General features: G+C 39.9%; 3 protein-coding genes across 9 annotated transcripts in view; 1 reads left to right on the forward strand and 2 right to left on the reverse strand.

Annotated features, from left to right (window-relative positions):
- Positions 1–479: 479 nt before the first annotated feature.
- LOC108428702 (D-aspartate oxidase-like) lies at positions 480–11,095 on the reverse strand. Of its 2 annotated transcripts, none has more exons than XM_017699924.2 (6): positions 11,028–11,095; positions 8,421–8,517; positions 4,123–4,306; positions 2,501–2,609; positions 2,108–2,284; positions 480–1,971 (listed from the first exon to the last, which is right to left on the reverse strand). In XM_017699924.2, exons 3-6 carry the CDS (start codon positions 4,292–4,294, stop codon positions 1,413–1,415), a joined length of 1,017 nt encoding a protein of 338 aa, XP_017555413.1. In that variant the 5' UTR covers positions 4,295–4,306; positions 8,421–8,517; positions 11,028–11,095; the 3' UTR covers positions 480–1,412. The 2 variants fall into 2 exon arrangements, with proteins under 2 accessions (XP_017555413.1, XP_017555412.1); XM_017699923.2 differs by lacking the exon at positions 11,028–11,095 and adding an exon at positions 9,510–9,692.
- Positions 11,096–13,671: 2,576 nt separating this feature from the next.
- On the forward strand, positions 13,672–20,578 carry zbtb24 (zinc finger and BTB domain containing 24). 3 transcript variants are annotated; one of them, XM_017699925.2, is made up of 6 exons: positions 13,672–13,703; positions 16,505–17,420; positions 17,531–17,698; positions 17,812–17,979; positions 18,774–18,855; positions 18,958–20,578. In XM_017699925.2, exons 2-6 carry the CDS (start codon positions 16,520–16,522, stop codon positions 19,856–19,858), a joined length of 2,220 nt encoding a protein of 739 aa, XP_017555414.1. In that variant the 5' UTR covers positions 13,672–13,703; positions 16,505–16,519; the 3' UTR covers positions 19,859–20,578. The 3 variants fall into 3 exon arrangements, with proteins under 3 accessions (XP_017555414.1, XP_037398076.1, XP_037398077.1); XM_037542179.1 differs by lacking the exon at positions 13,672–13,703 and adding an exon at positions 13,763–14,373; XM_037542180.1 differs by lacking the exon at positions 13,672–13,703 and adding an exon at positions 13,763–14,316.
- Positions 20,579–20,722: 144 nt separating this feature from the next.
- si:ch73-242m19.1 overlaps positions 20,723–26,504 on the reverse strand; it is a 31,184-nt gene continuing 25,402 nt past the window's right edge. For 3 of the 4 annotated variants that reach the window (XM_037542178.1, XM_037542177.1, XM_017699926.2), the window contains 13 exons: positions 26,265–26,385; positions 25,853–25,962; positions 25,472–25,621; positions 25,341–25,394; positions 23,960–24,127; positions 23,709–23,861; positions 23,490–23,624; positions 23,247–23,399; positions 22,929–23,138; positions 22,039–22,159; positions 21,896–21,949; positions 21,699–21,805; positions 20,723–21,527 (listed from right to left, as the gene is read on the reverse strand). In XM_037542178.1, the coding sequence (XP_037398075.1) occupies positions 21,411–21,527; positions 21,699–21,805; positions 21,896–21,949; positions 22,039–22,159; positions 22,929–23,138; positions 23,247–23,399; positions 23,490–23,624; positions 23,709–23,861; positions 23,960–24,127; positions 25,341–25,394; positions 25,472–25,621; positions 25,853–25,962; positions 26,265–26,385 (1,653 nt within the window). In that variant the 3' untranslated portion in view covers positions 20,723–21,410. Of the gene's footprint in view, positions 21,528–21,698; positions 21,806–21,895; positions 21,950–22,038; positions 22,160–22,928; positions 23,139–23,246; positions 23,400–23,468; positions 23,625–23,708; positions 23,862–23,959; positions 24,128–25,340; positions 25,395–25,471; positions 25,622–25,852; positions 25,963–26,264; positions 26,386–26,504 lie in introns of those variants that run through there. The other variant, XM_017699928.2, reaches the window with a different exon arrangement.

Genomic DNA, 26,504 nt, shown 5'->3' on the forward strand with positions numbered 1-26,504 from the left:
CATATACTTCATAACGTAACCCTTGTTGTGTAGGATGTGCACTTTAAGGCACATAAGGCTCTACTGGCTGCAAGCAGTGAACATTTTTCATTAATGTTCACTGCAGAAGATCACGCCAGCCAGTCCATCTACAAGTTAGATGGCATGGCTGTGAATATGTTTGAAACTGTGCTTGAGTTCATCTACAGTGCACAAGTGTCTGAGGAGGAGAGCAACACTGAGGAGCTGCTTGATGTGGTGCGTTTGCTGGAGATCAGTGATTTGGTGGAAGATGATGAAGAACTTCACTTGAGCAGCTCAGCCACAGTGCTGGATGCTTCCTCAGAGGGAGGAAGTGGTGACAGAAGTAAAGCTAGATTCCATCCGAAGTGCAAACAAGGGCGGCCAAAGAAGGACAGATGGAGAGGAAGAAAAAGGAAATACCCAGCCACACTGTGACAACTTTTGGTTCATCACTCCGGAAATTAATTGCATTAATTGCTTAAAAGCTCTTTCCAATAATGATTTGTATTTGGAAATTAAGATTGAGAATACACATAACTGTGTGTACCAATTTATTATAACATTGATATTTATGCTGAGTCAAGTTTGTTAAGGACTGTACTACTACAAAAAAGTTAAATAAAAATGTATGTACAACAAATATGGATGATAATATGTAATTAGTATGTTAATGTGATTGTAAATTTATATTGTAAAAATATACAGCTCAATATAAAACAAACCAGAAATACATAGTTTGAAAAAATGGTCTTTTTCTATTTCAGCCTATTCCAGACAGGTACAGGAGAAAAAAAATGTGCCTACATCTTTATTCACTTTCTCTGTTTCTGACTTTCTGATTCTAATTCAAAAGACTTTGCTCACAATTTCTTGTTATCATGTTATACTATGACTTTGCTATGTTGAAATAACAATGAAAATATCAAGTTCATCTTAATACCTTCAAATCTAAAGGGAAATCAAAATTTTGAAGAAGTAAGTCATTATTGAGATACTATTTCGATAAATTAAGTCATTACCCTGAGATACTATGTCAGAATCCTGAGACAATAAATAATTAATTAGATAATTAATTGGAGATAACTAAATCAGTATTTTTAGACATATACATCAAAATTCTGTCACAATAAAACAATTCATTATTCTGAGATAAACACAAGAAAATAAGTCACTATTGCACAAAACTATATCAAAATGTTAAAATAGCAACTCATTATTTTAATGCCACCATAAACAGTGAAGTTTATTTTTTTCTCCTCTCTCTACCTTCATAGTTTTCTCAACATAAATCACTATGTGGCTAAAACCATTAAACTATGAAGGCCCTTAAGAAGACAAATGGAAAATTACATAACCGGTCATTGCATAGTAATGACATTAGAGACTAATATGCAGAACTACTAGTGCATTTACAGTTTTGCGCGAAGTGGCTTCTCATGCAGACTCTTCCTCACCAACCCAACTACATCTAGTGCGGAGCCCCAGCTCAGACTAATACCACAGCCACCATGGCCATAGTTATGCACCAGTAGCACCTGGTGGTCCTGAGCCTGCAGCCACTCCCTCTCCACACACAGGTTCCTCCTGCCAGGCCTGAGACCCACCCACTCCTCTAACACCTGAGCCTTCTGCAATGACGGCTCCAACTGACTGCAGCGCTCCATGATGCCCTCGCTGTCTCCTTTATCCACCTCCAGCCTCCAGTCATCCTTCTGCCGAGTACCCCCTAGAGTGACATGGTCAATGCCAGGGTAGATGTAGGTCTTTCCATCTCCATCCCGAATGAAGTTCTTCAGCCAAGTAGCATGAACCTTGAGAATCTGCCCTCGCACTGGGTAGACCCCTTCATCTCCCACCAAGTGATGTGAACCAAGTCCTGAGCAGTTCACAATGACATCATAGTGTGGGATGAGCTGCTGAAGGTCAGTCACCTTCTCACATTTAATCTGACCACCAGCTTTCCTAAACCTGTTAAAGATAATAGACTGGGTCTGGTTTGGTAACTGCCACAGCCACTGAACAATGCACTGTACTACTAAAGTATATTATTTGCTTGGCTTGTTTTCTTCTTTGAATAATAGCTTTTAAAGTGGAAATAATTTACCTTTTCTCCAGCCATGGCAGGTATCTGGAACACTCACATTTTATTGTTGTGAAAGCTTGGCCAAAGTTATGTTTTGGGAATCTCTTCATCTCATGAACTGTCATGGTGCGGAATCCAAACACAAAATCAGTCCAGTAGGGATTTGGATCAGTAGGCACTTCTTTGAATATGTGGTATCTTTAAAAAACAAAACAAAAAAAAAAAACAGCAATCATCAGAGATTCATTTATACTACATGTGATTATCGGTATTAAAAAAAAAATAAAATTATATATATATTTTTTTTTTTTCCATTTAAAATTTTAAGCATTATAATTTTTTGTTTCACAATATTTTTTACTTATTATTTGCTCTTGACACATAATAAGTTCACACTGTAAGTTCATACAGTACCCTGAGCTCAAGTACACTCCTGCTTCTGGGGCTTCAGGTGATTCAACAATTGACTGCAGATGAGCAAACGTCTCTTTGAACCAACGCCGCTGGCGCTCCACAGGGATATCTGTTGGTCAACCAGGGAAAACCAAATATTTATACTGCTTCATTGTGTAGGGGAGTGCACGTTTGGTCAAGGCAAGAATACAGATAAGTATCATACTGATAAGTTACTGGGCAAGACTCCTAACACTGCATTTGCCTTTCTAATATTAAGTTAAGGGTCCCTTATCATTCCCACAACAGGGAAATTTCACCTCTGCATTTCAACCCATCCATACAGTGAAACACCACATACACACTAGTGAATGCACACATACTAAGGGGCAGTGAGTAGTGATACTTCACAGTTCTTTGTGATGCATCTTTATCATTTCAATTGATCTGAGACATCTTGAAATATGGATTAGTCGTTTTATTTCTGTCTCGTTTTTCCTTGCTAAGAGGACAATTAAACAATTGGCTCCTCTTTCCAACTCTACAGTTAGAAAACGCTATGATCACTAAACTCTGAATTATGAACAGTTTTGTTGCTTATGTAACAATTAATGACAAACTCCAACTGCCTGGTCACCAGCCGGGGACTTGTGAGTATCCCCACACCCGTCCGGCGCCTCTCACCCTGTGCAACCCCTGAGTAGGAGAGAGACCAACCCCTATCCAGGAGTTTGGTTCCAGAGCAGACACTGTGGGTGGAGGTGAGCCCAACTATATCTAGTTGGTACCTCTCAACCTCCTACACAAGTTCCGGCTCCTTCCCCCCAGTGAGGTTACATTCCATGTACCAAGAGCTAGTTTCTGCTGCAGGGGCCTAGGCCAACTAGGGCCTCCCCGCCAATATGGCACTGCACCGCTCCCCCATGCTGGACCTTGCGGGTGGTGGGCCCACATGGCCTCCCCACGTTGCCTCTTCGGGCTGAGCCCGGCCGGATTACGTGGGCTGCCCGGCCACCAGGCGCTCGCCGTGGAACACTACCCCCAGGCCTGGCTCCAGGGGTAGGTCCCGGTGACCCTTTCCCGGGCAGGGTACACGATTTTTTATGTACCATATTCATGGAGAATAAACTTTGGATCGTGTTAGTCTGGGTCTTCACTCCAGACCTGTTCGCCCTGGGAGACCCTATACATTGCTCCCCATGACTTGGCTCTGAAGATCCCTAGACCACACAAGCCCTTCCGCCACAACAAGGCCCCGATCCAGGAAGGGCTATATATATATATATATATATATATATATATATATATATATATATATATAATCATCTAGTCATTTAAATGGCAGACATTTAAATATAATTTTGAACCAAATCATGTCTTTTGGTGAGCTGAGCCACAAGAGCACTTTTTTCTGAGAAGTGATACTTCACAGTTCTTTGTGATGCATCTTTATCATTTCAATTGATCTGAGACATCTTGAAATATGGATTAGTCGTTTTATTTCTGTCATTTTTCCTTGCTAAGAGGACAATTAAACAATTGGCTCCTCTTTCCAACTCTACAGTTAGAAAATGCTATGATCACTAAACTGAATTATGAACAGTTTTGTTGCTTATGTAACAATTAATGACAATCTTTCCTACCTGGAAACACTTTAGGCATAAGGATCCCAGCAGCTCCATCACTAGTGGTGTCTGGAGAGAACTTCTCAGCCAGTATTTTCACAGAGCAGTATGGGAGAGCCTCAGCTAGACACACTGCTGTAGACAGCCCAATCACACCTGCTCCAATAACTGCCACCTTTACAGTGTTCATCCTACAACTTCACTGAGACAATGAATAAAACAGTTAGGATACCATTACATACACTCCCGGCACCAACCCTTACCCGGCCTCACATGGTTCCGCTCCCGACTGCCTGCCAGTAAACAGATCAGTTATTGTTGATTTACTGGCCTACAGGTACCTATGGGCCAGTGAAGACATTATTGTTATTAGGCTCTTCTGTTATTTTGGGCCTTGGGTCTCCCTGAAGTTATGTTTCCTTTATTTTTTGGTTACTTTGCTTCAGTGGATTGCTGAGAATAATTTTGATGACTGAATGAAAGTGCAATGCATCAAATAAATGGTCAAATCTATATTTGATGTGTTTATTATTTATTAATAAAGTTTGTTTGTTCTGGTCTGGTGTCTGGGCGGTCAGTCTTGCTTCCTCTTTGTGTGTCTTACCCCTATGAGATGTAACATGCAATATACCTCAAACTAAGAACAGAATACAACACATAAAACTTCAAAAGTAAAACAGATTATAAAATTAAAATGTAAATGTTTTTAGGATGACAAGAACATGAAAAAGTAGAAATACAAAAAGGAAAATGTGCTCTTTAAAACAGGTTAAGTATAAACCACAGTTTTTTCTTTTAAACAGATATACTAGCGTTCATTCTGAGTCACCACCAGATTTAAAGTTTAGCACTATGTTTTCTTCTTCTTTTTTAAAATGTATTACCTGAGGGAAACCAAAACAGCTCCAATGATATGAACCTTTTCAAAATAGTTTTACCTTCTCAGCGAGTGAGTCTCATCACTCAGGCTTAGGGGTTAAAGCTCCATGATGTTATCAGGCAGCCTGGGCTCTCATGCTCTTTGTGTTCTGTTTAAACACAACAGCACTGACTCCAACCTGGAGGTCATAACGTGATTGAGAAAGCAGGACGAGAAAGAAACAGCCTCCCTGACAGCTCCACTCCTCCAGATCCATAATAAAATGTCCCCGACATGCACTGTAACCTCACTCACAGCACATCAGTCCTTATTTCCACATGGACGAGTACACAGATTAACTGTGCAATTATGCAAATATGAAGGCTAAAAACAAGCAGATTTTCCTCACTGTGGCGGACTGGGTTTCTATCTTTGATATATAATTTCTCTGGCCTGATGTGAATAAGGCTTTCAACATCCACCTAGAAATTCAGCTTCCCATTAGTCCTATTCGTCCACTCACACCAGCATAACACACAGCAACACATCACCATGTAACTATCACTGCACGAACTACCACGCAAATAATACCTGCTCTGTGGTCCTGATCATTGATGAATTGAGTAAAGAGATGAACAAATTATGCAGAGAAACAGATGGACTATAATGTCTAAAATGCTTTCTACTGTCACATGACTGCAATGACACAAATTCCAGCTGGAGGGCAACAAGTGAAAAGTAGAATGGATGATATTGAGAAAAGTACAAACAGAAAATTACAGGGTATGTTGAGCGAGATCGTTATGGTATGAAGCGGAGCGGATTTTCACCTGAATTTAAAGACTTGTTGGCTATTGAGGCAGTGGATATAAGCAACTACCTTGTTTACCAACCATGCTTCTACTCAAGACAACTGAAAGTATACAGAAGTACTGAACTTTTTTGTTAGTGGTTGCGCCAACAATCTTGGTACCATGATGCTCCACAATGACTTTGAATTTCTTTTATTGTCCATTGGATTAACCTAGCAACAAACATTCAGCTCCACAGTGTTTCTCAACATCAATGCTGTGGTTGTTTACTGAACGTAGGTTAACCACTCTCAAAAATCGAGAAACGCCACTGAAACACTCACTTGTCATTTGTATAACTGTTAACCCCGATTTAAGTGTTAGTGGTGTTGCTTCTAGCTTTTGTTTTACTCACAGATGAACTGGACAAAATACTCCACTCCTCCCGACCTCACACTGAAGGCAGCTTCTTATGTAATTCTATGTAATTTTGATGAACACTTTCCAATAAGGAGACCTACAGGAGAGGTGTACTGTGAAGTAATGAATCACACTTCTCTACCTGGCAGTCTCATGGACGAGTCTGGGTGTTGCAAAGAACATACCTATCTGACTGCATTGTGTCCAACTTTGTGGGAACAGTTTTGGCGGAAGCCCTTTCCGTTTCAGCATGACTATGTCCCAGTGCACAAAGCAAGGCCAATAAATGCATGGTTAAGATAAGAAGATAAGAAAACTTTATTGTCCATTAGATTTGTATAAAATGGAAGTTTGTCTTTGGCAGTCTGGCACAGAAATTACATTCTTAGACACATAAAACACTTAAAAACACTTATAGCAACAGTGCACATGAACTGAGTATTACTTATTATGTCCTTATTCAAAATGTTCACAGCAGTGGGCACAAATGATTTTTTGTACCCATTCTTCCTGGCTAGTGGGACCTTAAGTCTCCTGCCCGATGGCAAAAAAAAAAACGTAATGATGAATGAAGGGGGTGGGTAGGGTCCTTGTAAATCTGGGTTGCCTTAATGGTTGCGGATCGGAGGTATAAGTTATGTAGTGACTGTTGTTCATCTCCAATAATCTTGCTGGCCTGGTTGACCACCTGGGTCAATTTATTTCATTGCTTTATTGAGAGGTTCCTGAACCAAGACACAATATTGAAACTGATAATACTCTCTATAAGTGATCTGTAGACCATGGTCAGAGTGTGTTTGCTGGTGTTAAAACTCCTCAGCCTCCTGAGGAGAGAGAGTCTCTGCCTTGCTTTTTTATAAACATAAACTACATTATTCTGAAAAGTGAGTCTGTTGTCGATAACTGTTCCCAGGTATTTAAAATGAACGACTTGTTCCACTTCCTCCCCTTTCATGGTGATTGGTTTGAAGCCAGATCCTACACTGCCTGCTGCCACCCTCCCTCCAAAACATAGCTCCTTGGTTTTACTGATATTAAGATCAAGGAAGCTACCATCAAGCCAAGTGGCTGGATGGTTGATGCACTGAGAGTAGGAGGGGCTGGTAACATCTTGCAGACAGGCAACAAGGACCATATCATCAGTGTACTTTACAAGACAGATGTCTTCGCTGTTATGTTTAAGCTCATTTGTGTAAATGGAAAATAAAATGGGAGATAAAACACACCCCTGTGGACACCACTGTTCAAGACAAGGCAGTTGGAAAAAGTGTTGTTGATACAGACACGTTGGGGCCTTTCTCTCAGAAACTCCATGATCCACAAGACAAGGCTACTACTGACATTCAGGTCACACAGACGTTGCAGAAGGAGATGGTGCTGAATTGTGCTAAAAGCAGAGGAAAAATCCATAAAAAGTACCCGGACATATTTGTTGGCCTTGTCCAAGTGGCCAAATACTTTATCCAGAAGAATCAGTGTGGCATCTTCCACTCTTTGACCAGCTTGTTAGGCAAACTGCATGTGGTCCATGTGCTTAGCTGTTTGTGATATAAGATCCCTGCTCACCAGGCGCTCCATGCATTTGCATAATAATGCTGTAAGAGCAACAGGTCTGAATTCATTCAACGATTTTGTGCGAGCTATTTTTGGCACTAGGATGACTGTTGCCGTTTTCCAGGCTTAGGGAACGAAACTGGTATTAAGAAACATCTGGAATAGCCGGGTAAAAACAGATCCCAGTTGGATGGCAAATTCCTTTAAGACCCTTCCCTTAAGCCCATCAGGCCCATTAACTTTATATGGGTTGACTCGTAGATGACTTCTTCTAGTTTTAGTGTCATGAGACCAGGTGTCATTCCAGCACAGAGAGAATCACACTCATCACTAAAATCATGTCTGTCAAATCTAGAATAAAACATACTCAGGTTGTTTGAGAGGTTTTTATTTCGCTATAAGTTTTTAATTCGCTATATTCAGCCAATACAGACAATTCTTGAAATCTAAGCTACGTTAATGACGTGCACCACTGACAGCTGTTTCCCGTAGTTAGCATGAGTTTTCTAGCACTAGCAAACCTTAGCAAGACAGTTTCTGCCCTTGTATAAAATACTAACTAGCTAGCTGGCTAACATATACCGTTTATTCATAAACAAACGATAATACTAATATTTAAAGAATCGTTGTAAGCTTGCTGATCCCTATGTGGCAAAATATCTACCTAAAACGGCCAGCTATCGTTTACTCACCTGGATCAATGTCGACAGTAAAGCCATGTGCTGTGGGCGGCTCCTGGGTGGCTGACTTTCTCAAACGAGTACCCTCCGAAGGGGCTCGGATTGGTGCCTGTTCAAACGGATAACGCGTGTTCCGTTAAAGCATTCGACACATCCCTCAAACCCACAGCGCTTAAATGACAAGACTGCCTTGCTGACAGTGGAAATTGGCAGTTACAAACAGAACTTCTGCTTCATCTTCTTATTATTATTATTTGTAGTAGTAGTTGTTGTAGTAGCAGTAGGCTAGAAGCAGTGGTACTGCTGCTGTTATTATCATGATCCTTCTCATTATTACTGCGTTACAGTGAAACGACCGTTAACGTTATTAACAGGTGACCAATGAACTGACTATTTTTAAACACATTTTGGACGTCTATGGATGTGCTTTGTTTACTGGGTATCAACGACTGTGATTGTGTTTCTGCTGTATAATATGAATGTTGCAATGTTTACCTAGCTTAGCCTAGCAGTGAAATTAATTTACAATTACTTTGCTGTATTTAGTAAGCAGAACTATAACACAAGTTCAAATTGCTGATTTTAAGATAAAATGAATTGTTAGTTCCGTTGACAGTTCTGTTCATACTCTGTTCAGGGAATTATGGTCAAATTATTTGAATTATATATTATATAATATATATTAACAGAAATCTGTGTGTGAACGCTGCTGTCACAGCTACAGATAGAGGTCACTTCTTAAACAGTGGGTGCAGCTGTCTATCAGTCCGTCGCAGATGCCGAAGAATCACTGTAAATTATCCAAAAAATAATAAATTAAACAAGATCACAAGCCTGCCTTTCTCGTGTGTTGTTCAATAAATACGATGATAAATAAATAAAGCATTTTGCTTAGAATCTTCTGCCCAATAGCAGAACCAGCGAACCAACGAAATGACAGACTATCTGTACAAAGTCTTCGACATTATTTTTTTCCCAGGTTCTGGTGGCCGATGGAGGTCTACGATGTGCTGCAAGTTAGCCTAGCCGAGTAGCTGCTGTCAGAGTCACTGCTTTACTCACAGGAGCTGTTGGTACGTGACTATTCTGGGTGGCACATACCGTTTCCGAGTGACAGGTGCCAACGGCGAATGCCACGAACAGAGCGGCGTGAGCAGCGAGCGCCACTCGTTGCCAGTTATTGCTTTGTCCCACTTAGCGAATGGCACATGCCAGTACGCGCCATTTCCGGACGGTGGAGTTGGCATTTACTGATGTCAGATGCCAACCGGGGACTGAACCGGCTCAGCAAACCAACACGCACTATGCTCACGCCAACCTGGCTTCCTTCGTGACAGGGCCCGTTGACATTTATTTCTAAAATTAAACCCACCCATTACTAAAAATAAACCTACAGCTGGTCGTGGAATCACAGGTCCTGGAACTGCTTGTCTTTTTAAACCAGGCTTTCGAACCGCTTAGTCGCACCGGTCTTAGTTACTAAGCATGACGAAATAAAACGAAAGAGAGAGAAAAAAGAAAGTGGTGGGGATGAGAGCACCCGCAGGCGTCCTCTCCATTTAACACAGACTTGATCAAAGCACTCGCTTTATTTAAATTCTGCGTAAACAGACACCCCAGTTCTGATTCATCGTCACGTATCAAAACCATTAGAATGTAGAACTGAACTGGCCCCTCATGCGCATCCAAATGACGTCAGCAAGAGTGACTCTCATTCAGGCCAAAATCCTTGAAGGTTGGTTTCCTTTCACGGAGTTAGATAAAACCCAATTCCAGCTCCTGTACCAGACCATCACCATGTCTGGCAGGATAGATTAGAGATGGGCATAAAGGGCTTATCTCATGTCACAGGACCATAGCACAAGCCTCACAGCGACATAGACCAAAGCACTATTACTCCTCAGAGTAAGAAATATATCCTTAAGCAAAATAGTTAAAAGAAAAGATAATCTACATCTCTTTATTACTTATTTATATACAAAACATCCCCCTAGTAGATATACTGCAAATATCAGATACTAAAACGTTTTTTTTAAGAAATATAGTAGAAGATGAATAGAAAAAGTGATGTAGTTACAGGTTAAACAATTACGTGATGTAAATGTTCAAAATCACAATTACATTAATTTTATGAACAAACATAATATTTATGTATTTTATCAGAATCGAGTAACACTACACGACTTCCCCCCTGAACTTAGTCTCGATTCTCTGTCTGGCTGACTTGGCTTTAGTCTGTAGATTTCTGAGTCGACTTTTGGTGAGGCCAAGGCCGCAGATTTCAGGCCTCCCGATCGTCTTTCAGACCAGTCGTAGTAGAGCAAACGTCTGATGTTTTCGACAAGACTCTGAGAATGGTAATCTAGTAGTGTACTCTGGTCAGCGACTCAATCTGAACAGACAGCTGCAACAGCCAAACTGAGAGCACGAAAGAAGAAAAACTGCAAGTTAACAAAGAAAAAGGAAAAGAAAAATGGCGACAAGTCACTCGTGTGTGGAGCGAAGCTTTTTAATAAGGTGAGTTAAAGTCACCATAACAATCGAATTTATGTACGTTTAAAAATCTTTAAAAATACCACACTGATCACATTTTTAAATCCATGACCCTTAAATGTTTACCTCCTGCGTCTTTACTGTGTCTGCGCAACCAGCAGAAAACAGCAGCAGCCGCTCCACGTTTGTTTATCTGTGTCTCCTAGTAACCAGGAAAGAGCTTAACCCTTTCAGACCCTGCGGCCTTTGCAATGGATATCGTGTTTTCTTCTTTGTATATTATGCTTTCCTGCACACAACAATATTTGAGACCTGTTGTCCACCCGAAAAGACCTTTAACAGCCAATCAAACATCAGCTTAGCCCCTCCCATTGCATTACTGTCATTTTATGTGTTTGTTAAGTGATAAACTGTGAGATAAGGTTAATATCAATACATAACTTTATACACAGTTTTTTTTTGTCTTGTGACCGGTCTCCGACACCTCCTTACACGCAATAGAATAGACTACGCCACCCCAATTTACTGGGTAGGGGATCCCACGCTTAGGCACTCAACTAAATGAGTAAAACAAACTGTCACAATTGAACAAGTTTTATTTAGTGTGACAATTAAGCAACAAAAACAAAAACAAAAAAAAACAAAAAAAACTGCCAGCGCTGGTTCAGAGTAGCAAACGAGTGGGTACTGTAAAATATCTTTGCCGGTGGTTAGCCTCAGTCAACATAGATGAATAATGCCATAACTTCAATGGTGGAATCTATACAATAGTTTAACACTTAATAGCCGTCATCCAATAAAAAGAAACAAAAAACACTGGATGAAAAAAAAACAAAACAAAAACAAATAAATGTGTTCAAAGAAAACCAAACACCCCACACAAAGTAATTACCAAGAAATAATCTCAAATTCAGTGCTACAAATTCACAATCTCTAAATGAAAATAATAAAACAAAACAATCAATCAATATACAAAACTCCAATTTCGGCTAAGTGTAACTATAAATAGATCAACAATAGAAAGAACCACAGCACATTCACAAAAGACACTAATTCCACCACATTCACTTGTACATATATAAAACACACACTCTTGCTACTATTTGGCAGTGAAGTAAAATATTAGATTAAAAAGTATCCAAACGTTTAATCCGGCGGATCAGCTGTAGTGCTAGGGCTGTACCCTTTTAAAATACATTGCCTTTAGGTCCAAAACATGCCATTTAAACACAGAAATGAGACCAAACGGAGACCTAACGATCTCAATTCCTCCAGCAGCAGCGTGCACTCCAAACATACATGCGCCCCGTATACCCAAACAGAAGTGGAGTAACAATTAATTACCGGGACTTTTATTGAGCTCACCTGGCGTCCTGTGATGCCTCAGAGTAACAAGAGCACTCTCAATTCCAGCAGAGGGCAGCCTAAGCTCCTTACCGGCAGCCCTACCACATTATTGTCCATCACAATGGACAGTGGGTCTGGATATATAAGTGTGTATATAGTGTTCAAATTTTTCTTTGCAATGACAGCATGTTCAGACCAATACTGTATAATATACAGTGTATAGTTGGATGAAAAATATTCATTCTACAGAGTACACATTCTTTTATTTTTTCCATTATATGAACGTCTGAAAGGGTTAAATGTTCAGTAGTGTATTATCCCCAATATTGCAGTCGCGCAAAAAATCTGCAAAAACAGTCAGATAGTATGAGATGCCCAGTCTTTTATAACGTGTTAAGACTTTAAAAGTTCACACCTGCACATGGTGCCAAAAGGCCTGCTGACCAATCACCTGCACGCCTGTAAATGATCGGAGGCTAATGGTGTCAAAACGTCTCAAGACTTTTCACTTGCAGACTGCAATATCATCACTGTACAGAAGTAAAACAAATACGTGTACAGACGTGAATTTTTATCATGTGTAGGAGAAATGTATTTACTTGTAATACCGTCTCAACGCCGTTTTAAAGTTTCAAGTCTAAACATGAGCTACACCGTTTCCCAAAGTGTGCTGCTGCCCCCTTGTGGGCTGGTAATGTATTACAACTCCACGTAGAGGATAAAAGGCCCCTTACACTGACACGCTCACCGTTTTCTGAGATGGCCTCTGGGGGATATATTTTATTTCACACAAAAAAAAACATGAATTCTTACCTATGTATTTCATTTTTCCTACAGCAAACGGGTTTTGGGCAGCAGGAGGCGGGCTTTTCTGCTAGAGTAGGATGATTGGCGTGCAGAGCAGTTCATTGGCTGTTCGCGCTTACTGACGTCATGGACCTACATGAGGCGCCGTTTTAAATTCCTACAGCTCCTGTAGTTTAAAAGCTCTTAAAAATATAACAGCGGTGTTAAAATGTTTTATGATATTCATTGTTCAGGAAATGATTGGATTATTTTACATAAAAAATGTTTAAGCATTTATAAACTATGATTTTGCTCAAATGCTCCATTATCAACCCATTCATTTGGACTCGGGAGCGGAGCGCCCTCTAGCGTTTGCGAAAACCGGAAGACATTGCAGCGTGGTAATTCTCCACTCTACAAGTTCTCTGGCATAATCACAAAGAGACAGAGTTACGATGTTTGGTAATAAATAGTCAATAAGTGTATTGATTTACAATATGTCTATGCGCCAAACGAGCAGCAGATACTCTTTAACCAGTCACGAGACATTACATTGACATTAAGTGAAGCATGGTCTGTCCATTTGGAGCTAGCCCCGCCCGGTGACCAATCTCCTCTAAGATCCTGCAAATCTCGCGATATTTGCTAGGTTGCTGCAGCTTCTCTAAGGTAAGGTCCTGAAAGCTTTATATTTAAAGTTAGCACGGCTTTTGTGCAGGCTCATAGAAATGTATAAAAATAAATGCGGAGAAATAGAGCAGCTGTAGCTAACCGTGTCATTTACATGCGAATCTAAAGTCCAGAACAGGAGCTTTTTGTTCTTCGTTTAATATGGCGCTCGTTTTAAAGTCAAACAGGCATTGCTCTGTATTCTACAAAACTCGACGCTTTTCAGTGCTGGAAGTGGGACAGGCTGCAGCACACAGGACAGCGGGATAACTTATCTGTGATTCTTACATCCTATAGTTGTAGAGAAAACACCCACTCCCTGCTCGGAGTGCTGCGTAATCCAGAGTCCGGTTTTTGTAGTATTCATCTTAGAAATGGCTGCTGTTTGGTTTGTTTAACGTTACTACTCAATACGTGTCTATAATGTCCTAATAATATCACACGCTGCTGCTGTTTTCATCAGTCCTAATGGATGCTTCTCGCCAGAAGTGGATAGTAAATCAGCCACCGGAACGCTGTCAAAGCGTATTCACAAAGCTTCTTCGATTAGCAGGATCAAATTCTTCTTCTTAGACTTCTTAGACCATTTTACTGACTGGAGCAAATCCCAGATGTGAGCTGAATACGGGCTCACAATTTTCTGAGTCTTTATACTCTTACACGACTCCATGTTAGTCATCCACATTTAGTTCCTAATTCTTTTTACCGTTTAATTATATTCTGATCTGTTAGTGACAGCACTTAACTGTTTTCCCTTATGCAAAGGAAATACCTAATATGTGTCAAGTTTGTAATGTTTGTACCTGTAAATATTAAAGATTGATACTATCAAAAACATACATATATTTTGAGATATGGACATAAATGTGCATGTGTATATTTGCATATATTTAAATACTAATCAATCAACCTTTATTTTGACTCGGAAGTACATTGATGGCAACCCTCATTTTCAATGTAGCCGAGCAGTATACTAAAAATGATACAGTTAAATATATTTAGCTTTTGTTTTTCAAACATCACCTATTGCAGGCCATATATTTCTTACATTTAGTTTGGTAGTACTCTCACCTCCTTCTTTTGAGCATTAGTATTTTATTGTAGCCTGTTAAAAGGGTATGTAACATTAGAATATATGTAAGTAAACATAAATGCAGTAACAATTAGTAACAACAGTTACCAAAACACAGTCTTGGTACATGAGTTCTCTTTGCTCTCCAGCCTTTGTATGGACTTCATCAGCAGCATACCCTGATTTAATTTAGCTGTTTAATAAGCAGGTAGTGAATGATAACTGTAATTTCTGGACTATTTTGAGGAGAGGTTGGAAATGATTAAGCTAACACACTGACGTACATAAAATATTTTATCATATCTTTTCATGGGACAACACTATAGAAATAAAACTTGGATATAACTTAAAGTAGTCAGTGTACAGCTTGTATAGCAGTATAGATTTACTGTCCTCTGAAAATAACTCAAAACACAGCCATTAATTTCTGAATAGCTGGCAACACAAGTGAGTACACCTCACAGTGAACCAAATTGTGCCCAATTGTGTTGTTGTCACTCCCTGGTATCATGTGATTCATTAGAGTTAGAAGGTTCCAGATGTTAGTGGGGAGCAGGGCTGTTAAATTTGGTGTTTTGGGTACAATTCACTCATACTGGCCACTGTAACTTGTTTGGCTCAGATGGTATCTAGCATGTGTGGTGGCACCATGGTGAGGAGTACCAAGACAACTGTCTCTTGCCTATGGTCAAGCATGGTGGTGGTAGCATCATGTTCTGTAGCTGCATGAGTGCTGCCGACAGTGGGAGGCTGTGGTTCGTTGAGGGAAACATAAATTCCAACATGTACTGTGACATTCTGAAGCAGAGAATGATCCCCTCCCTTCAGAAACTGCACCGCATGGCAGTTTTCCAACATGACAACGACCCCAAACACACCTCCAAGATGACAACTGCCTTGCTGAAAGTAAGGTGATGGACTGGGCAAGTATGTGTCCAGACCAAAACTCAACTGAGCGTCTGTGGGGCATTCTCAAGCAAAAGGTGGAGGAGCGCAAGGTGTCTAACATCCACCAGCTCCGTGACGTCATCATGGAGGACTGGAAGAGGATTCTAATAGCAACCTGTGCAGTTCTGATGAATACCAGTTTGCTGAAAACAAGCAGTCCAAGAACATGGACTACTGGAACCATGTCCTGTGGTCTGATGAGACTTCTTAAACTTGTTTGGCTCAGATGGTGTCCAGAGGGTTAAGCAGTGCTAGACAATAATGGTGGTCACACAAAATATTGACACTTTGAGCACAATTTTGACATGTTCACGGTGAGGTGTACTCACTTGCGTTTTGCCAGCTATGTAGACATTAATGGCTGTGTGTTGAGTTATTTTCAGAGAACAGTAAATCTATACTGCTATACAAGCTGTACACTGACTACTTTAAGTTATGTCCAAATTTAATTTATATATATATATATATATATATATATATATATACACACACACACACACACACACACACACACACACACACACACACACACACACACACACACGTGATATTTAGATGGGTGAGAACAGACATACCAATTCAAAAAAATACTATCAAAAACTATAAAAAGGATAAAAGGATTTTTATTCAGGCTTTCACATATTGCAGTGCACTAAATCCAGTTAACCAGTACTAATTATGCTCTCTCTGCTCTATTTAGGTCGAAGTGTCAAACTGCAGGATTGGCACAAACATCCTGAATCTCTGTATGTTGACTTCTGTTTCTGTATTCCTGTTTTAGGTCATACAAAGCAGAATGTCTGAGCATCCACAAAGTCATGCTTCTAATTTCCTGGCGTTCCATTCAAAAACCCATAAGGACTCCATCCTGAATAAATTTGACACATTGAGAAAGAAAGATATACTCTGCGACATAACTCTTGTTGTGGAGGACGTGCACTTTAAGGCACATAAGGCTCTATTGGCTGCAAGCAGTGAATATTTCTCATTAATGTTCACTGCAGAAGACCAGGCCAGCCAATCCATCTACAAGTTAGATGGTATTGCTGCGCAGACCTTTGCAACTGTGCTTGAGTTCATCTACAGTGCACAAGTGTCTGTAGAGGAGAGCAACACTGAGCAGCTGCTTGATGTGGCGCGTTTGCTGGAGATCAGTGATTTGGTGAAAGCTCATGCAGAACTTCACTTGTGGAGCTCAGCCACAGTACTGGAAGCTTCCTCAGAGGGAGGAAGTGGTGACACAAGCACAGCTGGAATCCATCCGAAGTGCAAAAGAGGGCGGCCAAAGAAGAACACAAATAACCCAACATCAGGCTCAGTGGTTCAGGAATTGAGCCAAAAGGAGAATGGACCTCCTGCTGAATCACAGACTGAGACCACAAAACAAATGACTTTGGATTCTTCTGTAGTCTCTCCAGAGACTGCAGAACATCTGTGTGACTCTAATCCCCTTCCCAGGGACTCAGATGATGCTGACTATGACCCAAAAGAGGAAAAACAACGCCACAGCAAACGTAAAATCAGGCAGCCGGCAAAACTAAAAAGCTACAAGCTAGGAAATGAGATTAATGAACAAACAGTGCCAGGAAAAAGGGGTAGAAAAAGGAAATATCCAGCTACAGAGCCACGCTGCGATGACTGTGGCAAAGTTTTTAAAAATCATCTGTTTTTAAAAATACATCAGCGAACCCACACAGGTGAAGAGTTAAATAGAATTTCTTGACATCTTTCATTCATTTGCATATATATAAATTTGGTTTATCACTAAAATATTAAAGTAAATTTATACTTTCTGGTTCTTTTGCAGGTGAGAAACCTTTCAAGTGCCACATTTGTGGGAGCTGCTTCACACAGAAACACACACTATTGGTTCATCAGCGTATGCATACTGGAGAGAAGCCCTTTGTCTGCACTATTTGCTCTAAAGCTCTTTCCACCAAACATTCCCTGCAGGAGCATATGAATCTGCATGCAGGTATGGAAAACTATTTTGACATTGCAGTGCATTTCCGTAGTCATTACAATCCCCAGTCATGCACCGTCACATTATAGATACCTACATTTTTATATATGTCTGCTTTTTTCCAGAAAAGAAATCTTTTAGCTGTGATCAGTGTGGGAAAACCTACAGTCAAAAGAGGCAGTTGAAGAGTCATTACCGTGTTCATACCGGCAAGGCACTGCCTGAATGTACACATTGTCATCACAGGTTTATGGATGCAGCACAACTGAAGAAGCATCTGAGAACACACACAGGTAAAGGTGATATGTAGTCTTAACCCAAACTGCATGCCTTATTGCCTCAGAAACAACAGAGTTGTTAAGTAACCAATAGTATGAATCTTATTCACATTTCAAAGTGTCTGCTTTTACTGTTTTAAGTGATACATTGTACTTCCACATTTATAGCTAATAGTATGTCATACAGTATCAGAGACCATTTAAACAAATTTTTTGAAAGGGCTGTTTGATTCCAGTCATTTACAAGCTGACAGAATTTATTCTAAATAATTGGTTCCAAGGTTCAATTTCACACAATAGTTCTCTCAATTCACGATCCCAAAAATCATGACACAGGGAAGGAGATCTGCCAAAATAAAAAGTGCAATAATGTGTAATGCCCTCTTAGTATAATCGTATCTTGACATAGGAACTTAATGTGCTACCACCTCAGTTGTTCCTCAAGGAACAACAACCAGTCTATTGTTGTATGTGTTGTGAAAGGATACATTTTTTCAGATGTTAAGTCCATAGCTTCAGAGTTGACTCCTAATTCACAAATTCCTGGGAACAAATAACATTTTTTTTTTTTTTTTGGAATTGATTCCCAATCCTACTATTTCAGATTACTGAACAACTCGGCATGGTTTGAGGCAAGTTTAATAATTGACGTATGCAGTTTGCTAAATGCTAAATGGTGGTTTATTACTTGTTGGGTACATTAGAAGCTACTATTTTGTAGTTCCTTTAGTTACATTATGCCAGTTTAAAACAGGGCATATTGTCCGTCTTTACAGGTAGAATTCACACCAGTTTCTTTGCTTTTGCAGGTGAGAAGCCTTTTACTTGTGAGATTTGTGGGAAGTGTTTCACAGCCAAGAGCACACTGCAGACACACATCAGAATCCACAGGTAGACTGTCTTCTGTTTTCATTAGATCCTGACAGATCATTTCTGTTTTCAGTACTGGTGCATATGGTGGTTGACTTTTTTTCTTGGTTATATTTTCTTTAGAGGAGAAAAGCCTTATGTGTGCAACATCTGCAACAAGTCCTTCTCTGATCCCAGTGCCAGAAGGCGTCATGTAGCCTCTCACACAGGGAAAAAGCCCTTCACCTGCTCTGTGTGTAGTCTGTCGTTTGCTCGCATGGACAACCTGAAAGCACACGTTAAAACTCACAACAAGGAGCGTCTGGTTACAGAGCCAACTGAAACAACCGTGGTGGAGACCACAGCAGAAACTGAGGAGATGCACAGCATCCTCCATCTGCAGCAGTATCACCCAGAACAGGAGATCCAGCTGGTTGTCACCAGCGAAGTGGACGACATCAACTTGGTCCAGGGCCAGAAGCAGGCCATCAGCATCATCACCACTGAAGGTACCCCTGAAGAGCTGACTGCAACTGAACAGACCCACTCCAGCCTCACTCTCCTCACCCAGCCTTCGGGGCATGTCCAGAACCTGGCATTGGTCACTCAGGATGGATTAGACCCCAGTGGCCAGATCCAAACCATTAGTGTGGTAGAGGGCCAGGTGAGCAGTGGCCAGTCAGAGCAAATGCATGTCATCACACTGACCAAAGAAGCAATGGAGCAGCTACAGGTTCACCACAGAGCTCCACAACAGCTACAAATTAGCCCACAGCCCCTTCAGCAGCTGCAGGTGATCCAGCAAGCCATCCCACAGCTTTCTATCACTCAGGAGCCTCCTGCTGCCGAGGTGGAGCTCACAAGAGAGCAGCATAGCCAGGGCCACACCGGTGCCATCCATATCAGCAGCCAAACCAGCCAGCCCATCTCCATCAGCCAAACCAGCGAGCAGATCCCCAGTGGTCAGATCCAGGGACAGACATTTCAGATCCAAGCAGGAACCGTTTCCTACCTTTACACCACCAATCTGGCTCCACAGAACTGATGAGTAGACTAAACAGATTCATTTATTTTACTGGTCTGTATTTTCAATTGTAATTTGATGGAATCATTGTACATTTCATTCAAATGTATACACTGATTCCTCATCTATGGTATAACATCAGTTATTGCCCTGCAGTAATTGTGTTGAGGTGCTGTATTCACACATACACATATACACATTTGAAACAGATTCCACAGAACAAGACTATTACATCACAATTACAGTTGGATGCAAAGTTTAGGTACCGTGGTCAAATTAATGTTTTGTTGATGAAACAGCAAAGTGAAGATAAGTTAACACAACCCCTGCAGACTTTACAGACTTCTACACTTTTTATTGCACAGTTACTGTTTATTTGCTGAATTTAACATATTGGTTATAAATCAAACATAAAATGCACCTTGTGTAAAACTTGTCATATTGTATGTTTTATTCTTCCAGCATAACACAAATAGACATTGTACACTACAATATGCAATAATATGCCATATATAATTTTGTTCCTGTTGAGGATGTGTGAACTTATTCTGACTTAGAAAATCAGGTCCAGGGGTTCAAACTATTGCATATTGTCCTTCGTTTACTTGGCAATACGTGTGTGAATTTTTGGTTTTATTCATAGAAAACAGATGAATATGTTGATGAATTAGATTATTTGCCACCCCCTTCCAATTTATCTCTGTTTTTGTCAGTTTTCTTTTTTATTTTAGTTTTTTTTTTTTTGTAAAAATTTCATGATAAATTGACCAACAGAAATGCTCCAAAATAACTTGGAATAAAAGCTCTTTACTTTAATCTACATTAAAGAATAAGATCATTTTTGTCTTCTTCTATTGTCCTTCAGTTTACCTACTTTTAGCAATAATTGTATTGCTGTAAGATACCTTTATTCATGTGAAACCGATACATGCACACTGACTCCATATGAACAACACATTGTGGCATCACAGTTACCGTACGGTTCACCTGCTTCTGACAGCAGTTGAGTAGTTGTGGAAGCAATGTCCCAATATTATGATTTCACAGAATACTGTCCTGCTGTTCTACTTTTGGCAACATACTTCATTCATATGGAACCAGTGTACAAATGTGAATTTGATGTACACCAATGTTGAAAATTCACCAAACAATTCTTTCAGTATATTTATTACTGCAATCAATAGCATATCAAAAATGATTTATTTTTTATGTAATATATTAGATGATTTGGTTCAATAAAAGTAGAAAAGAGAATATGTTGAAATGGAAATATTAGTTTATTAATGGCATAGTATATGAGATGATCATTAGATTTCTAAAGGATCATGTATAACGAAGCACAAAGGATTAGAAATATAGTGTTCATTTTATTTACTGGGGAGCCTGTGACAAGATGGCACACCAGCACGAAACAGCACATGCATTATATAAATTGTCAAACAACTGTTTTATTTAACGAAACCTGCTTAACATTTAAAGCTATATAAGTCATGTGAGCAAAAGTAGTGAAAATGTCAGAATGTGTGTATGCAGCTGGGTTTTGTGAAATTGAACAACAGAGAAAAGCATTAAATTATTTATGACACAGTCTAAGATTTTGGTGTGACTTCTGAGGAAGAGGTGTGAACGTTCTGTCAGGGAGGTTGGGTAACAGCATGTCTGCAATCTCCATACGCAGGCGGCGTTGGGCCTGTGAAGTAGGGGCATAAAGGTTTTAAACCAGCCTCAGCTCAGATATGTAATTCTACCTCTTAGCAGTCTAATTAACATAACTAGTCTCTGGACTTTTCAGGGCTTTGGTGGTATTGTAATGCAGGTTCATTTTTTATGTAAATTATAATTTCAGGGAAAATAAACGTACTGTTTTTGGTCTCTCGAGTAGTGTCCCCGAGTCTCCTCTAGTTGCTGTCAGTCTAGGTGCAGCCTCAATATCAGAATCTTCAGATGTGCTGTCTATAAAGCCACTTACTTTTGTATTAGAGAAAAGCAAACCATGAGTTTGTTTGATTGAAAATGCAATATACAATCACATATCATCACCACAGAAATTAATCTCACCAGCTGAGGATTTTTTTCTGTCACTGGCTCTGCTGGAAGAAGTGGTCTTACATCCTGAATAAAAAAGGGACAGTCAGTCTAGTTTAAAACATTAAGTGTGTCCAAATAAATCCAGAATGATGTGAATAAATCACTGTGAGCACCTAAAGGAGAAAGACGTTTAGACAGTGCTGTCTCAATGCTGTGGATCTGGTGCTGTAGTCTGTCCACTCTATGAAAGGCCTCCAGTTTTAGACAGCGTTCATGACTGAGCTGGTTCCGAACCTTAAAAAGTTCACAAAGCAGAGTATTACAGTGCTATAACATAGATTCTATATAGCAAAACATGTTGTTACCCCAGATGTAGTTAATCAGGAATTGTCTGAGGCTTGCCTCTTTATGTTTTTAACATTGCTGTGTCAAAGGGATGTGAATGCTGATATGTAATTCAGATATAAAATATAGTCTGTTATATTGAAGAATATCACTAAAGTTTTAACACCACTTGCCATTACACCACTGACTCAAATCTGAGCCTTTTCTAAAATATAGTCCACTGCCACTTCAGCTTCAAAGCCATGTTATATGTACAAAATTAAATATTCCGTGACATTATTCAGTAAAATTATTCAGAAACATAAAAGAGACTTTACAGGCTGTAGACTACTCAGTTATTCTTCCTTTGAGGAAGATCAGAAAAACCTTTTTCATGCACTAAACATAAATAAAAATAAAGATTATTGTTGATTATTTGGTACAGAATACACAGACTACAATACACAGAACTTTCTGTGGTTTATTCTTAATTTAAGCTCATTTTCATGGCTTTAAACTGGGACTCCATTTGCACTGCAAAGGTAGAATGACCCAATTTGAAGGCTAATGTAGCTAACAAGAGGTGGAAATATAAACCCTATCAACTAGCACTGTGCAAACTGCAAGCCTAAAGCATACATACATGGTGGTAGGTATAGAGAATTGTATGTGTATTATAGTTCATCATAAAGAAGGTTTCATTAAGAAGTTTGATATTCCAGCATGAACTCTGCACTACCTTTTTCATCTGGTTGTGACTGCGCTGTTGCTGGAGCTCACTCTCTTTGCTGTTCTTTTCCAGCTGGGCACTGAGGGCTCTGAGCTGACTCTCTCTCTCTTCCATGTCTTCCTGTAGTTGCTCCACACTCTGCATGCGAAAGCTCTCCAGCTCTTGCCGGCCCCGTGCCTCTTGCACTGACCGGTGCTCCACATCCTGTAGCTGTTGGGTCTGCAGTCATGAAAAAAAAAACAAGTGGCTCTATCAGTGATTTGTATATAGTTCATTACATTGAATGAGCAGTTAAACAAGGCCTGTATTCTGGAAGTGAGACTGTACCTGTTTAACAATCTGTTGCTTAACGTGTTCATACTCAGATTTACACTGCTGCATGGCTGCCTTCACTGCTTCAAGCTCCTGCTTCAGTACCATCTCCCCTTCCTGTGACGTCATCTTCACTCTCAAAGCCTCCAGTTTACAAGATATCTCACTCTAAACATGTGTTGATGACAAATATTGGTAAAATGGTAAAAGACTTTGGTGTAAATACTATGATGTTACCTGAATCTCAGTCTAGCAGACCTGTTGGCACTGAAGTAGCTCCTTTTGTAGCTTGGCTTGCCCAACTACCTGCCTCCAGTGGTGAAAGGCTCTTAATTTACAGAGAAGACCAGCCAGTTGACTATTTTCTGAATAAAGATCTTCTAATATCTCTTTCTGAAGAAGAAATATAGGAATAACACTATGTAAAACACTGATGGGCTTTTATTTGTGATTTAATGTGACTGATGTGAGACTAACCTCAGAGAGCTTGTTTGTCACGTCATCATTGTTTTTAGTGGAGGAAAGCTTGTTCCTCAGCTTAATAATCTTGTCCACTCCTTCATGCCTGACCCTGCTGACTAGCTGCTTCACATCTTGGTCCATTTTGACATGATATTTGTCAAGCCTTGCCTGTACACCATAAAGACTTGGACAGCTAAGTAACCTTGAAGAGAATGTGAGTTAAAGCCAAACATTTGTTCTGAATTTAGATAAGTGCATGTTCACACCTTCAGCTGAATGCAGGTTGAGAAGAGCTGGTGAAGCAGTGAGTCATAATGCTGCCTGTATTCAAGGTTGATCTGCTGTCGGGTGCATTTCTGCTCTTCTTCCAGCTGAGTAACTCGGGCACGAAGAGCTGTTACCTCAGTCATCATTCCATGGCACAGCTCTGCTACCTATGATAAAAGCTTATCTGTCATTATTTAGAGCTACACCTTTTTGTTTCTATTGTAGCATCCAAACTTTCCCTTAGGGATAAAAACTACAGAACTTCGCACATGTCAGAAACTCTATTTATTCACTTCCCTGTCAAAATAGTCATTAAGTACAAGTCATTCATTTTTCAAGAGATATTTCTGAGAGGATTAAATATAAAATAACCTACTTGCATAAGTATTGGGAAAGTCAATGGAAAATAAGTGTAAAAACTAGAATTATGAGAATCTAAAAAAATGATAAAATATACAGTGGAAATGAAATCCTTACAATTATGCAAGACCAGATAAACCAAACAGTATTTAAAGAGAAAATCAAGCTCCAGTCTTGCTATTGGATCTGAAACTCTCCATTTTTCCACGGAGAGAAGACAACTCAACACTGTGGGTCTGAAAAGATGTTTAGCTGTCAAGAAACAATTCCTCAAAAAAGGAAACAGAAAAACAAAAATCAAACAAAGAAGCTGCCAGTGTTCTCAGAAAAATGGGCTGAGCCCAGACCTCAATATCATTGAATGTGTTTGGGATTATTTGGATTGTAAGAAGCAGAAAATACAACCAACGTCTAAGACTGAACTTCGGAGGTGTGGAAAAATATCCCTGTAGATTTCCTTGGAAAACTAGTCTCATGAAAAAAAACTGTAATAAAGGCAAAGTGGGGACCCACTAAATGTTTATTTATTTATTTATTTTACTATATTTAGTTGTTGAGGCATTTGAGTACTTTTCTGTTAAATTTATGTTTTCTGCTGTTTGTCCTGATGCTGAGAAAAATAACTTGGCATGGTCAAAAATAGCTGTTTTGACTGGAAATTAAATAAATAAAGAGTGGTCTTTGGCTTTTGCACAGTACTGTATTGATCTATCTATGGGGGCTGCACAATATGTTGTCTGATATAATTGTTTCCAATATTGGCCTTTACAACACTAATATCACAGAAGACTGCAGTATGCAAATCAGTCCTCCAACCAGCTGCAATGTTTTTTACCCTTACTAGAGCAATCAGTTGCATTATTGCTTAACCAGTGTGTTTTTTAATATATTGCAAGGCACACTGTGACAGCAGTTTGCATCAACTTAATTTCAATGCTTGAATACTGTTCATATTGTGTAGCCCTACAATGTAAGAATCTATCAGCCTGTTTAAACTCTTGAAACCCTTGTTGAGCATACCTTGCTGTAGGGATCATTTGCCTGTAGTTGTGCAACTTCAAGCTCCTTCACATCCTAGAAGATCAGATTATTAATGATAAGAACACTTCTGACAGAACACTGAATGAGAAGTGAGGTGAATAGAGATGTACCTGCTCTCTCTGATAGAGCAGCTGACCCTGCTGCTGTAGGAGCTGCTCATAGAACTGAGAGTAAAGCAGGAAGTTGCTGCGTTCACGTGCCATCACAGCACATCCCAGCTCAGTCACGCACTCCTGCAGGTGAGCCGTGGAGATGCACACCTGCCAGGAACATCATCAGCTCCACATGATACCCTTAAATAAGCCTTTAATACACCTAAATATGGTACCCTTAAAAACTGATACATCAGAGACTCCTCACTGAACAAGACATGTAATGACTTGTAACTGGTAAACGCAAAGTAATCATGTTAGCGTGGCAGCCTTTTACTGTTTTTTTTACCATTTACGGTTTCATTAGCAGAGAGTATATCAGAAAAGAGGTACACTGACCTGTCCTTCTGTATCTTTTCCTCCACCCATCAACTGCTGGACAAAGTTCTCCACTATCTGTGGCCTCTCCAGAGACAGACAGTGTTTCATGGAGGCTTGTTTCCAGAGCTCTTTCAACAAAAAGTGAGAACAGATAAAAAATACTATGGAACATTAGCACTTCATTAAATAAAATGTAAATAGATCTCAATGCTTATGAGTATTAACTAAGGTAAATGATGAATAATTACTGAGAGTGAATCTGCCATGTTTAGAAGGGAAAACACATTGCTATTTTTTTCTAATAAACATGCTATTTATCATGATATAGCTTTGATATGTGAATGATGTGAATTTCAGGCTCGATTCCCGGTTTCCTGCAGGGGGGGCTGCTCTCTGATAAGTGTGCACAGCAGAAGAGCGTGTGGGTTACCTGTGGGGAGGGCCGTGTCATGCCGAGCTTGTTCTGACATCACCAGAGTCATCTCCCTGCTAATCCTCCTCTGAACTGCTCTGATCATGTCACATTCTGTGCTCTCCAACAGCCTGAGCAGCTGCTCCACATACACAAACAGGAAAGGACAAAAACATGCTTCTCATGATTTCTTTGATTGAAAAGCACAGGCAAGCGATGAGAATACCTGAAAAAAATGTGTTAGAAAATACAATTATC

Source organism: Pygocentrus nattereri, chromosome 10, assembly GCF_015220715.1.
Source record: "Pygocentrus nattereri isolate fPygNat1 chromosome 10, fPygNat1.pri, whole genome shotgun sequence".
NCBI lineage: Eukaryota > Metazoa > Chordata > Actinopteri > Characiformes > Serrasalmidae > Pygocentrus > Pygocentrus nattereri.

Bases quoted from the DNA above. Each gene is read 5' to 3' on its own strand.
- LOC108428702 (XM_017699924.2), bottom strand. From the start codon at position 4,294: ATGAACACTGTAAAGGTGGCAGTTATTGGAGCAGGTGTGATTGGGCTG. The intron at 2,610-4,122 runs GTAGGAAAGATT...GTTGACCAACAG, and splicing joins TATGCCTAAAGTGTTTCCAG to ATATCCCTGTGGAGCGCCAG. The intron at 1,972-2,107 runs GTAAATTATTTC...TATCTTTAACAG, and splicing joins CTGCCATGGCTGGAGAAAAG to GTTTAGGAAAGCTGGTGGTC.
- zbtb24 (XM_017699925.2), top strand. From the start codon at position 16,520: ATGTCTGAGCATCCACAAAGTCATGCTTCTAATTTCCTGGCGTTCCAT. The intron at 17,699-17,811 runs GTATGGAAAACT...GCTTTTTTCCAG, and splicing joins GCATATGAATCTGCATGCAG to AAAAGAAATCTTTTAGCTGT. The intron at 18,856-18,957 runs GTAGACTGTCTT...TATTTTCTTTAG, and splicing joins ACACACATCAGAATCCACAG to AGGAGAAAAGCCTTATGTGT.